This window comes from Curcuma longa, chromosome 8 (genome assembly GCF_044706935.1).
Source record: "Curcuma longa cultivar G26 ecotype Majalengka, Jawa Barat chromosome 8, ITB_CL_G26_1.1, whole genome shotgun sequence".
Taxonomy (NCBI): domain Eukaryota; kingdom Viridiplantae; phylum Streptophyta; class Magnoliopsida; order Zingiberales; family Zingiberaceae; genus Curcuma; species Curcuma longa.
The window spans coordinates 2,431,869-2,445,041 of NC_133868.1; the positions used below are offsets into that span (position 1 = coordinate 2,431,869).

A 13,173-nucleotide genomic window follows, 5' to 3' on the forward strand; every position below is an offset into this window, starting at 1 on the left:
GGTATGATAATTTTAATTAAAGTGAAGTGATTTATTTTATCATATTGTAGCAGTAGTCATAGCTGCTACAATAATATTAAAAATAAGGATATCATCGAGATAAAAAAATATAGCGGGACACCACGATTTGATGATTTTTATAAAAAAAGCGCTCATTTGATGATTCATTAAATATGGGGCATCCTTTTAATTTTTGCCCCCATTTTTTTTATCACTACTTATGGTTAGATCCTATTGATCCTCAATCAAAATTTAACTAAATCTAAATTTGAACAATTATCATTTGAGGAGATTATTCATTTGATCTTACTTAATAATTTATATAATCATCTATATTCTATTTTACGAATTAAACTATGAAATATTCTTATTCCACAGATAATTAGGTCATTGAGCAAGGCTAAGAGATAAATAGTCAATCATAATTTTCATTTGGTATTAGCCTACCCTGAAAAGCACTACTAACCACACAAATCACATAACATTTATGTGATTTAAAACCTCCGACTTACTTCATAGTCTATGATTTATCAGTGAATTATTTATGAAAAACCTCTATAGTTGAGAGGTGTCACAATAGCCTTTCAATATTAATAAAATTTTTTAAAGCTTGCATTATATTTTATAAATGATGATGATATCTCCGAACGGAGTCGGCACAACTGACCAATCCTCCACTCCAGAAAAAAGATGCTTAGCGTAGGAGCCCCTCCTTCCACCGCAGCCCTTCTCCATCTCATCCACCGCCACCGCTCTTCGCCTTGCCTCCTCCTCCCCTTTAGCAGCCGCGTCGCCGCTACGGTTTCGATTCCGTTGCCAGGACGCCGCCGGCTCATCCCGCTTCCCGCATTGACAAGGCGACAGCGGAGCCGGAAGCTGGGAGAAGGGGACGAAGATGCTGGCTGGTCACAAGTATCGGATGAGGACGTGGACGAATCGACGTTGCCTTTCCAGGAAATGAGGCAGTGGCTGCGCAGCAAACCGCCCGGATTCGGAGAGGGAAAGAACTACGATACCAGGCTGGAGGATGAGCTCTGGGAGGAGATTGAAAGGAGCAGGAAAACACAGATTGAGAACCTTAATAAGCTCAAGAACAAGCCTAAGATGAGTGATGACAGACCCAAGACGAAGGAAAAAGCGCCACATAAAGGTGAATTCCCAACATGTTCATTGATCTCCATGAAGCCCTTTGTTTTACACAATTTATGGGACTTAATGAAACAACAACAATAATCCATGAGCCTCAACTGTTTGAGAGGTCGATAGGGGTCTTATTTAGTCGTTGAACTACAATTAAGGCTACATTAGCAATATTTTCTTCTCGATTTTTTGTCAAAAACGAAAAATATTGGGGTGAAATGTAGCTCGTGCGAGTAAGAACATAGATTCATTGAGCTAAAGCTACATAGTTCGGTGTCTAGGTTACTGTGTCAAGGTCATGAGCGCAGTCAGGACCCTGTAAAATTATCAGATCAATTGTATGCAGACCATACTACCAACAAAATTGAGGTCTGCAGTCCAGAAAAAACAGTACAACATCAGGACCGATTTATCAAACAACCAAGTCAGTTAAAGAAGCAGAATATCCATAACTTCTCAGGGCTACAGCAGTTGTTGATACACCACATCCAAGTCCATATGCTCCTTTTGTTTGGGCTGAATAGCTCACATCCTGTATCAACTCCTGTTCACTCCAGGTTCAAGACATGAATATGGTGCCATTTTGGGGCTTTTCACACCATCGAAAGTTGGTCTTGCATGGTTGTGCTTAGCACACAACAAGCTACCAAGCTAAGCTGGTTCTCAAAAGTCTCCCAAGTTTCTGAAAGATTGGGTGAGTCTAGGTCCATTCCCAGATTTGAGCCATTTTTCTCCAGCCTAGCAAGGCAAAGGGCAACCAAAAAACAGTTTAGAAATTGTTTCCTTGCGTGCTTTACATAGTGCACACTTTGGGTCATCATCTAGCTGTCTCAACCCTTAGTCTATACTTTGTGTTGGCACTACCATGAACCACCAACCAAGCAAAGTGATGCAACACAAGAAGAGAGATAGAGTGTTGGAATGTTTGTGGAGTCGGAATATGAAATTAGGTGTAAAGAAGTGTAAAAGGATGGTAGAACATCACACAGATTGCATCACACAATCTAAGAGAATTCTTAAAAACTCAATTTCTTTTCTATATTCCAATAGTATAGCAACATACATATTTATACTAGTAGATGAATTCATAGAAATCATAAAGGACTCACATACGAAACATAAAGTACTCATGGAGACTCATGTAGGAAACATAAATGCCTCATAAAGTCTCTTTAATTGAAACTTCAATTTTTCAAGCATTGGAAGTTAACACATTGTAATTGCTGGAAACTTATAGAGGGCTTTTGACTTTCAACCTTTGTTTTCAAACCTTTGGAATTGTTGATCTTTATATCATTTCCCAAATAGGCTCATCATTTTCCAAAGCATGCTAAACTAAAAGTTAGTCTTTGGAATCTATGTTTTTGTGTTTATAAACTTTTAATGGAAATTGTCAATTGTCTCCATCACAAAAACTAATTTGTTCTTAGAGAGAAGGAATACCAAATGAGATGAATAGACCAATCTCCAATTTTAGGTAGATGCAAGGTTTAAAATTTTGAGTCATGTCGAAGTTTTGGTTTATGACCGAAATGATACGGTTTCAGTACCATATCATGCCGTGCCAATATGGTTTCGGTATTTTTTAAAATATAAATATATTAATTAATTTTTTTATTAATATTTGATTATTATAAATACTTATTATTGAGTTATAATTAAGATGTTGAAAGTTGAGCTTCAATTTTGATATTATCTCGTAAAATGTTTGATACTTATTAAGTAAAGTTAATTCAAAATTAGTCAGAGTTCACCAAATAGATATGAAAGGATCAAGTGGATTCAAATTTAATTTAATTTGGATTTACTTTCATCAATTTTAAATTAAACTAAATTTATATATATAATAATTTAATTCATAGTAAAACTGTCAATGCTGGTCCCAAGCCTAGATGAAAAAGGTTGAGGTTGCATTAGATTACTAGTCATCGTCAAACACAAATAAATATTTTATGAATGAATCCATCAAACTAAAAATTTAATTCATAGTAATATATTTTACAAGGTTAGAAATTATATTATATTTAATTTTTGTATGTTTTCTAACATATGTTTCCTTCATCTTAAAGAGGTTTATTTTTTTTACCTTGTGGATAGATAGAGGGAAAAAAATAAACATTCTTAAAGAGTTAAAGATGTTTTTTTCCTCTCTGTTTACCCTCGTTGACAAATGAAGGAGAAAAAAAATTAAGAAAGGAGGAAAAAGAAAAAAGTTAGCAGATCGAGGAGAAAAAATTTAAGGAAAAAATAAGTGAAGGAATTTAAATTAATGATTAGAAATAAAAAATAATAAATAAATAAAATTTTAAAAATAATAAATAATTAAATAAATAAATTTATTAAAGATATTAGAGGCAACCGCGAAGTCATGGATGTTTCTGCAACCTCACGGTGGATGTTGTGAGGTGGCCACTTCACCCGTGACACTGTGTCGGTGTCGGTCTACATGCAGAATGGAAAATTTCGTCTAGGCTGATTGGCACGACATGATATTTGAATCCATGAGTAGATGTATTAAGAATTTAACCGCTTGATGATAAATCTTCCCTAAATACTTAAACCACTGAAGTCTGAAACTCAAAATATGAGTATGCCCCTCCAAACAAAAGGCAAAAGTGCATCTACTTGGAATTAAGTTTCAAGCCAATCCCATTTGACCAAAATAGAGGCAATTCTTATCTCGCACCACTGAACATCAGCCAGTTGCTTTTCCCATCACCATTTGCTCAAGCATGCTACGTTGTGAATTCTTAAATTCAAAATATCTAGGCCTTCTCCATCCTTGGCTTACACACAATGCCCCATGAAATAGCGGTCTCGTTGCAAAGAGATTAGTTGTGCTAGATTTCCAAAAGAATTCCCTAGGAAGAGGTTAATAGTTTGAATAAACCATACTGGAAGATAATAAATGGTTCATTAACACCATCATGGAAGAAAGAACATTGTTGATGAGGACTAACTTTCCACCTAAAGATAGGAATCTTCCTTGCCATGGATCCAGCCTTCTAGCAATCTTGTTTTTGATGGAACACTAATAAGTTTTTGGAGACTGCTTAACGCTCAGCTGGAAACCCAAATATTGAATGGGTAGCTCTGGTTTCACACATTTGGAAAGGGAAGCAAGCTGGCTGCCCTAGGTTTAGAGGCTGGTCAAGGTATGTGAAGGAAGATTTAGTAAGGCTATTTTTTCCCCTTTTTCTTGTTGAATAGGGAGAAAGCAGAAAGAATAATTTTCAACTTTCAAATACTAGTATTGTATTGTTAGCTTTAGAGAAAAGGAATATCTTTAGAAAATTACTAATATTACTCAAAATCTTTTAAATTACTTTTTATTTTGTAAAATAAAAATATTTGATTTCTGTCTATCCTCCCTTTTCAATCTATTCAACTTCTTTGACTCAATAATCAATTAGTTCTCTTTTAATACCACTGTACCATCTTAGCATATTTTTTCCCTCATTTTTATTATTTATTAGACCACATATTTGTATATATATATTCTAATAGTCATACACATCTATCTTTACATTCTCATTGTTCTTTCATTGACATTTTATGTTTATTTCTTAACTGCCTCGATACTTTGACTAGATATACTATAACCATAAAAATTGTATTACCTAGTGAGTACGAAGCAATTAGATAAGAGCCTTGAAATTTTTGTTTTGATCTCTTATTTATCTCCCATTCATGTTTCTTAAAAGATAATTCATCATTTCATCTCAATATAACTATAAACATTGAGTTTTACCATTTTGTCAGTGCAATTATGTCCCATGTGGTTGATTGACTAAATGGTTTTTGTGTTTTGCAAAAGGTTTAAGTTAATATTATATTTATTAAATATTTGTTAAGTATATAGGTTTAGAGGTTACTATAAATGTAGTCATAACTCAACAAGTGTTGAAATTAGAAGTCCAAGTAGGTAGAGTTGATTAAATACCTGATAGATGAAAAAGTATGACAGGTGTTGATAGATGGTAAAGCTCAAGGTCTTGGCAAATGGATAAGTCTAACTAGGTCAATAGTGATTGAATACTTGGCAGAAGTTAAATAGGTGTTAGCAAACAAGGCAGTTCAATAGTAGTTGTAAGAAGAAGTCCAAGCAGCTTATGGTTGATTGGATACTTAGTGGAAGGAAAAGTTCAATAGGAGTTGGCAGAAGGAGAAGTTCAAATAGATCAAGGGTGATCAGATACTTAGTGGAAGAAGTCCAACAGTAGTTGATAGATAAAGACGACCCGAAAGTTATGCTTCTTGCTAGAGAAAGATCTTCCTAGGTGAGGCCTCTTGGCAAGTGGAAGAAATCATAGAAGTGAGACTCTAGGAAGGTTGAAGAAGACTCAAAAGTAAGGATTTATAGCATGTGAGATATGAGATTTTAAAAACTTGTAATTTTAGATTGTTTCTTAAGTAGGTGTGAAATCAAATAAGAAACACATGTGTTTGAGTCGTAGGCATGTGAACCATAAAATTAGGAGATCAAAACTTGATGACATGAAATAGACCTTAGAAAAATTGACAACTGGGTATACAAATTGATTTTTGGTTACAAACCAATGTGTAAGGTCATTTAAACAAAACTAGTTTGGATTACAAATCGATGTCTAAGACCTACCTATAATGGGGTTCATTTCAAGCACCATACAAAATCACATGATTTCAAACTCAATATAAAATCATCATGAACCCTTTAGGACCAAAAATATTAGAAAGGTATCTAAGGAAATACCTAATAAAACTGGTTACGAGGACTAAGTTGTGGATATTAAAGAATGTGACCTTATCATATTAAACTAGTTTTGGGTGTGTCAGCAAGTTTAGAAAAAAGTAGTTAGCTCAACTATAGTTAATTGGCACATTTGGATAGTTTTATGCTTAAAAAAATATTTATCTAATCTTTTAAAATAGTCTCAAATTTTTATGCCGTAACTTGTTTATAATGTATATTCAAAATTTTTAAAAATTAGAACTTATATAACATTAGCTTTCAAATATTTTTGAAAGTGTTAGGTTGTTTTAATACCGCAAATTACCTCTTTTTTAGATGAATCTTTTAAATAGATATATATTTTTGTTAAAAATACAAGTTTAAACATCATTTATTTGCTGTTAGAAATTTCTAGAAAATTTAAAAAGTTGTCCTTGGTTTTAAAATGAATGGAAATAACTATGGTATAAAGCTAACTCATCAAAACCACTTGGTTGAACTCGGCCTTTTAGTACATGATTACATCAACAATTTTCCTTTTTTGATGTTTGACAACCCATTTAAGTATGAATAAAAAATAAAATACATTCCCAAGTCATTCGGGGTAGTATTAAAGTTTCTACCTTGAACTTCTCATTTTCTCCCTTTTGACTTACATCAAAAACAAAAATTAAAATATTGAAAGAGTTTGAACTTATAGTCTAGACAAGAAAGTATATAAAAATTTAGGGCATGAACATAAAATTTGATTTTGAATTTGTCTACCCCTTAAGGCAAATTGTCCCTCCCTTTACTTGTGCTCCTCCCCTTTAAAAATGTCATTAAAACATTACAAATTTTTTAAAAATAAAAATATTAAATTTAAAAGTTCTAAAATATGGTCTACCTTCTAGGGAGGTAAAGATATAAAATAAAAATAAAAATTTTGATTTATGAACATTCAATTAAGATTACTTGTTTGAATTAACGCAGTCGACCGAAGAAATTTTGCAATTTGAGTATCAAGAATTCATAAAAAAAATCACATAAGTTGAAAATCCATGAAATTTTGCAAAAATATGTATCATTGTGAAATTTAACATGAAAAAATAATTTTTGATGTAAAATCTTCATATTTTTGAAAGATAGCACAAACTTGGAAATGGTTTCATAGTTGTATTTTTATTCATTTTCTAGACAACTATTCCATTATGTATTATTTTTCAATGTTTTTTAAAGTATTTGAATTTTTAACTAAGCATAAAGGGGAATTTCTAGTCATCATTATATGAGCTACATCTACATAGATTTGTACATTAGTCTTCTTCATGATTGGTCATTTCATCGATTTTATATGTTGGTGATATTTGGCATAAATAAATGCATCATAACATCTTGGATCAAGATTATCATCCTACCATCTCACTTGTATCTCCTTGCCTCAACACAAGATATATACCCCATCAAAATACAAAATCTGTGTGGAGTTGAATTGCTCGTGTCACTATATGTAGGTTTCAAAGTGGCTCTTGTTGGCGGTTAGTCCTTCGAGAGTAGGTAGACTCTAATATTGAATGTAGGATAGTGTGTGGGTGCTAGAGGGGTAATAGCTAGAAATCTAAAATTGACAAATAAAACTGGAGTACAAATGTTTAGATTATGTGGTGGAATAATAAAAACAAACAAATCAGCAATGATAACAAGATTCTTTTAATGCAGTTCGAATCCCCTACATTTCTACTTAACGGCTATGGACTTGTGAGTCACCTCTAGAAAAATCACTATATTTTCTCCTTACAAGAGGTGGAGAAATCTGATATAAAAGCTTTTACAATAAGATAAAACTGTAAAACACAATTCAAGCTTGTATAGAGCTTAAAGGTCAAACAAAAATAAAAGGCAGTAAATTGACAAATGAGTAGTGGAATAAGATTCTTTCATTTGTTGTCTTTAGTTGATTCAAAACCTACCAAGTTGACTCAAATCCATCCCTGTTGATTCAATACCTATTTGTCAACTCAACTAGATTAGATCTTTAGAGACTGAAAAACATTTCCTGTCGACACAAAGCCTGTCACATGACTCAAATGGATAAGATTCACTTGAACGATCTTATTTTTCAATTCAAACAACACTTCAGTTGATTGCCCCATCGACTCAAAATAAATATAGAGCAACTTATTTTAGTTAGTCAACTAAACTCACTTAAATCAACATGTTGTTTGCGAGCAGAACATTTTTAGTTGACTATTGAGTCAATTAAATTGTTCAATCAATTGAAGTTAACCCTTTGCTGATTGAATTTGCTTGTCAACATTAATTACAACCTAGAAAAAAGACTATCCAAAATCAAGATTACAGGTTCTCTCATAATCTCTCAACTCACATGTCAAGGGCACTTACTTCCGGGTCTTCTTTAGTCTGCCAAGAGTTTTGCCTCCTATACTTCTTCCATTTGTTGAGTATGTGATCAATCTTAACCTATCTAGATTTATTGTTAGCCAACTTCTATTAGACTTCACCATTTGTCAAGTGACTTGAACTTCATTAATCAACTCCTATTGGACTTCCTTTCTATTGGTGTTCGCTGAACTTCTTATATGTCAAGTGTCTGGTCAATCTTGATCTATTAGGACTTTTCCAACTCACCTATTAAGAATATTGCACTTGCACATTTAACAAAACCTTATCAGCAAACACAACATTAAGCTAACTTAACTCTATGCCAAATACTTCAAAACCACTTTGTCAAACTTGATCACTTGTAACATGATTTCACCAATAAATGTCACTTTTTAACCATGATATCTTTTATGTTTGTGACTGCTGTTAATACCTGTGTATATTTTGGTCTCTGTAACTTTCTTTTATCATGGCCTATTATTTACATAACACTTTCTTTGGATTGCTTGTAACGAGAACTCAGAATTTACTTTCTGATAGAGTGCTTAGAGGGCTTCATAGGCAGCTTTTCACGTTCTTTAAGCTTGTTCGATGGTTAAATAATAAGTTCAACTTTGTGTAAATTCAACATCACTAAACCAATTCTCATTCTGACATAGAATCAAAACCCTTACTCTGTTTGACATTTCAAACCTTTATGCCATGCCATCGCTCAAACCTTTAAAGCTTATATTGATTCTTTATGGGTATTTGCAACAGCAGATGAAGCTGAACCTGGCACCTGTGTGCGTATATGGAACCTCCCCAGGAAGAAGAACATTCACAGAGACCTGCAGCAAGCTTTTAGAGGCTTCCCTGGGCTTGTTAGTATAAGCCCTGCTGTTATCGGGAATGAAAAGACTCGTGAACCTGTTTGCAGGGGTTTTGCATTTGTGTGTCTTGCTTCTAAGGAAGCTGCTAATAGGTACTCTCTCTTTTTTTTATATATATTTATTTTGTTACTCCAATATGACAAATTACAAAAGGGCCTAACCTAAGATGGAAATCTACTATTAGTAAGGTGATCTTGCTTTTTCTGCTCATTTATGGGATGGTGCTCTGTTTCTCTTGGAATATCTTGTCTAAGTTCTCCTTCCTGGTTTCAAGTTTTTCAATGCTGCAACTTTTGCTCATGGTACTAGAAACTATTACTATCAATAATTAACTCCCAACAATTTTATTCTTTTATCATTTCAACCTTTCTTTTGAATTATAGTATGTTATTCTTATGCTAGAAGTCAGGCTAATTCATGTCCATGTAAATATCTTTCAACATGATAGATTATTTTGTACTGTGGAGTATTGTTCCCACTGGATTCCTACTGTTTTTAGCTTTCATACTCTCATATTCCTAGTCTTCCAGTTCCTGAATAATCTGTTATTTGCTCATTATATCAATCATCATGCTTGATAATAAAGACGGGTGGACTAGATGCAACATGCAGGTCAAAGATGCCATTAATTCTTAGAATCTTAAATGAAGAAAGTTGTACTTCCAAACAAAAGTTTGTATTGAATCCTAAAATATTGTTCTGCTGAAAACGATACTCTTAGTCTAAATATAATCACGCCATCAATGTGCATTGGAGCAACTTTTACCACTGCTTGCCATCTAGATGCTTTTGCAAAGCCCATGATTCATGTGACAAAGAAGTTATGGTTTCACTGCCTATAAACTAGTAAAATGTTTTCATCATGTGAGAAGAACTAATAAGATTCTGACAATCTTTTTTTGCAAGAAAAGAGAAATGATTGTTTTAGTGTTTTGGCGTATCTTTACCTATTCTTGAAAATTATCTTGTGCTGCCACATCTAGATTGTGTATTGTATTCCTGAGCTAGAAAATTAAGCTTCTAGAATCTCCTCATGAGTGTAATCTTATATAAAGGCTAGGTCTGAGTTAGTCTCAACTAAGATTGTTAACTCGAGGTTCAAATCATGTATATTTTGGTGATTTTGCGAACTGTGAGTTGTATCAATCATGAGGTTTCTAAAACACATTGCCATAAATAATAAAATGCATTATATAACTAAAGAGTCTAATGATCCATTTATTAAATTAATATCTTTAAATTTTTTGAAAAAATTCATCTTTTGAACCACTAAAATATATGAAAAATATAAAAAAGGCATTTATAGTGTATCACAATCACTCCATATTCTCTCCACTTCAAATGTCATTATCCTCATCATTATCTTAATCTAGCACAAACTTTTTTTTTTTTTTTCTTTCCTTTTCAGCTTCTTCATTAATAATACACTCACCTATTAAGGGAAGAAGCCATCAAGTCTCGGTCAACAGATTAAGTCACTGATGTTGGTTTCTGAGAACGAGGGCTGGAGATATCAATGACTTTTAGTTGAAGCAGCTTGAGAAACACACAAGGGTTACTAAGGTTGAGGGTAAGGAACTTTAGTCAACATCTATTACTGAGGACACTCTAAAATACAAATGTTAACAATATTCTTTGGTAGGCAAACAGTTGCTTAGGATAAGTTCCAAGAGATAATCCTTTGGTTGAAGACACATGAGGAAGAAGCCACCAAAGACTTAGATGAGCTCGTTTGTCCAAGAGATAACCAATGATTATTCTTGTGGATGATGACCTGTCGATAAAGAAGCAACCTTTGATGAGTGAAGGGTTTTAGACAATGAACTGCTACCAAAGAAGCAATATTTGGTGAGCAAAAGGTAAATACACAATATGACTGGCGAATGTTAAAAATGAACCATTGAATAGAATAAGACACGTGATTTTTTTAAACTTTCCGATTATGTGAACCGTTAATTTATCCAATTATGTTAAAACTGTCTATTTTTCATCATGCAGAACTGTTTTTTTTTTCCAGATTTCGCAGAACTATTTATTTACCGAATTATGTGGACTTTTTTTACCTGGGTATTCAGAACTATTTATTTACTTGAGTACACGGAACTCTTTATTTATTTAATGATTTGTAGAATTGCTTATTTAACTGATTATGTTGAACTGTTTATTTCCTGATTATGCAAAACTATTTATTCATCCTATTATCTGAAACTGTTTATTTACTTGATTATGTGGAACTCCTTATTTATCCAATTCTGTGGAGTTAGAGTATAACGAACTGTTCCTTAATTATGTGAATAGATTATTAATGGCTAAGTTTAGAATTGAAAATTAGTTGATTGGTATTGAATCAATCTGAATCGTATGGGATGACTCTGATTCTTGACACACAGTTCACCCTTACACTTTGAACCATTTTGAGAGTGTCATTAGATTTGAGTCTAACAATGGAGGTCTCAACTAGTCATGCATCATTATGGCGGCTGACAACACATTTGAAGATCGATACCTACGTGATACTCTGTGCTTTTTTTATTTAGATTTGAGTCATAGATAGAATTTTGTGGATAATCCAACGAAGTTACAGGATAGGAGTGTCTTTCAAGCTCTAATTTGATTGTTATCCATCATTAAAAATTTCTGGTTTTGCATATGCAAGTTTGACTCGTGGATTCCAATTTTTCACTAGTCCACAAAGCTATTTAGCCTCTTGTCTGATTGTTTCAATATCATTGCAACAGCCCACTATATTAATTCCACCGAAAGTCTGATTTTGGATCAATTGCTATTGCAACTAATCATTCGTCATGTGCTTGGTAAATAAGTTATCTTGACATTCTCATAGCTATTTTTTATAAGCAGTCACGTATTTGTCTTCTTTCCTTTGTTTCATGCTTATACATTTCAATATTTTTAACACTATTTGTACTTCTTTTCACAATCGTCAAGTATATTCATCTTTCTTGCACTTCAGGTTCGTACAAGCATATTCAAGGAAAACTCTGTGCTTTGGTAAAGTGGAGAAGCAGATTGCATGTGATGTCATAAAGGCACGTGGTATTCTTGACTCTTCTGAGCCTCAGGAAGATGTTTCTGACAATTTTTCTCTATCAAAATCCTTAAAAGGGGGAATTGGGTTGTCTGGAGCATCTGACGTTGACATTGTCTCACAAGATTCAGAAGGAAGAACGATTGAAGATGGGTCTGTTTGTATAGGTGTAACAGAGAAGTCTGATGTTAAAGACATGTTATCCAAGAGAACTTGTGACGGTACTTCAAAATATTTTGAGGACAGAGAAAATAGTCCTGGACATGTTACCATCCCTGTTCGTGGTTGTCTTGAACATGGGAATGAGGTGACTTGGAACAATTTGGCCCAAAAGGAATCTATGCCTCAAATTCGCAAACGGCGTAAAAGAACATCTTCAAGCAAGAAGGCCACCAAGACTTATCAAGTCCAGGCTAAGAAACCGAGCTTGCCAGGTTCCATGGCTAGGTACGTCTGCTTAGTCCATGTTCCTTTTGCTTGAAGGAATGCATGAGCCGTTTCTGGAAATTGTGTTTCAGGTTAAAAATCAAGGAGAGGACTGTACTAACTGGTGTCTTCTCCAAGTACAGCAGAAATGTTGCTTCAGAGACCTGATTTCTTTCCATATGTTTGGCTTAAGTTCTTTGGCTGCCGTGAGACGAACGTTTTTCGCTCATCTCACCACCATCCAATTGAACCGTCGTTTTTTTTTGATAATATAAATCTATTGCTTGATATCTTTTCGTTTTGAAAGTAACAATTATAGAGGTAGAACATAAATTATTTAGCTTAATTCAGTGACGATACTTTAATGATGATACTTTAAAACTAATGCATTTAGTGTCAATTAATAATGGAAAAAATATTATCAATGTAACATCTAATGATGGATACAGCTAATTTTATCATTAATTATTTTAACTATGAAACTAAAATGATGGATTTCAAAATAAACTTATTGCTATTAAGGTGATAAATGATCACTTTTTACTAATATTATTTTGTCATTACTATGTATATTTTTAGTGGATTTGATAAATAAA

General features: G+C 33.3%; 1 protein-coding gene across 2 annotated transcripts; it reads left to right on the top strand.

Moving 5' to 3' along the window:
• Positions 1 to 665: 665 nt before the first annotated feature.
• LOC141833492 (uncharacterized) lies at positions 666 to 12,869 on the top strand. 2 transcript variants are annotated; one of them, XM_074720952.1, is made up of 4 exons: positions 666 to 1,150; positions 8,993 to 9,197; positions 12,077 to 12,598; positions 12,670 to 12,869. In XM_074720952.1, exons 1-4 carry the CDS (start codon positions 691 to 693, stop codon positions 12,743 to 12,745), a joined length of 1,263 nt encoding a protein of 420 aa, XP_074577053.1. In that variant the 5' UTR covers positions 666 to 690; the 3' UTR covers positions 12,746 to 12,869. The 2 variants fall into 2 exon arrangements, with proteins under 2 accessions (XP_074577053.1, XP_074577054.1); XM_074720953.1 differs by having other exon boundaries at positions 8,996 to 9,197.
• Positions 12,870 to 13,173: the final 304 nt, after the last annotated feature.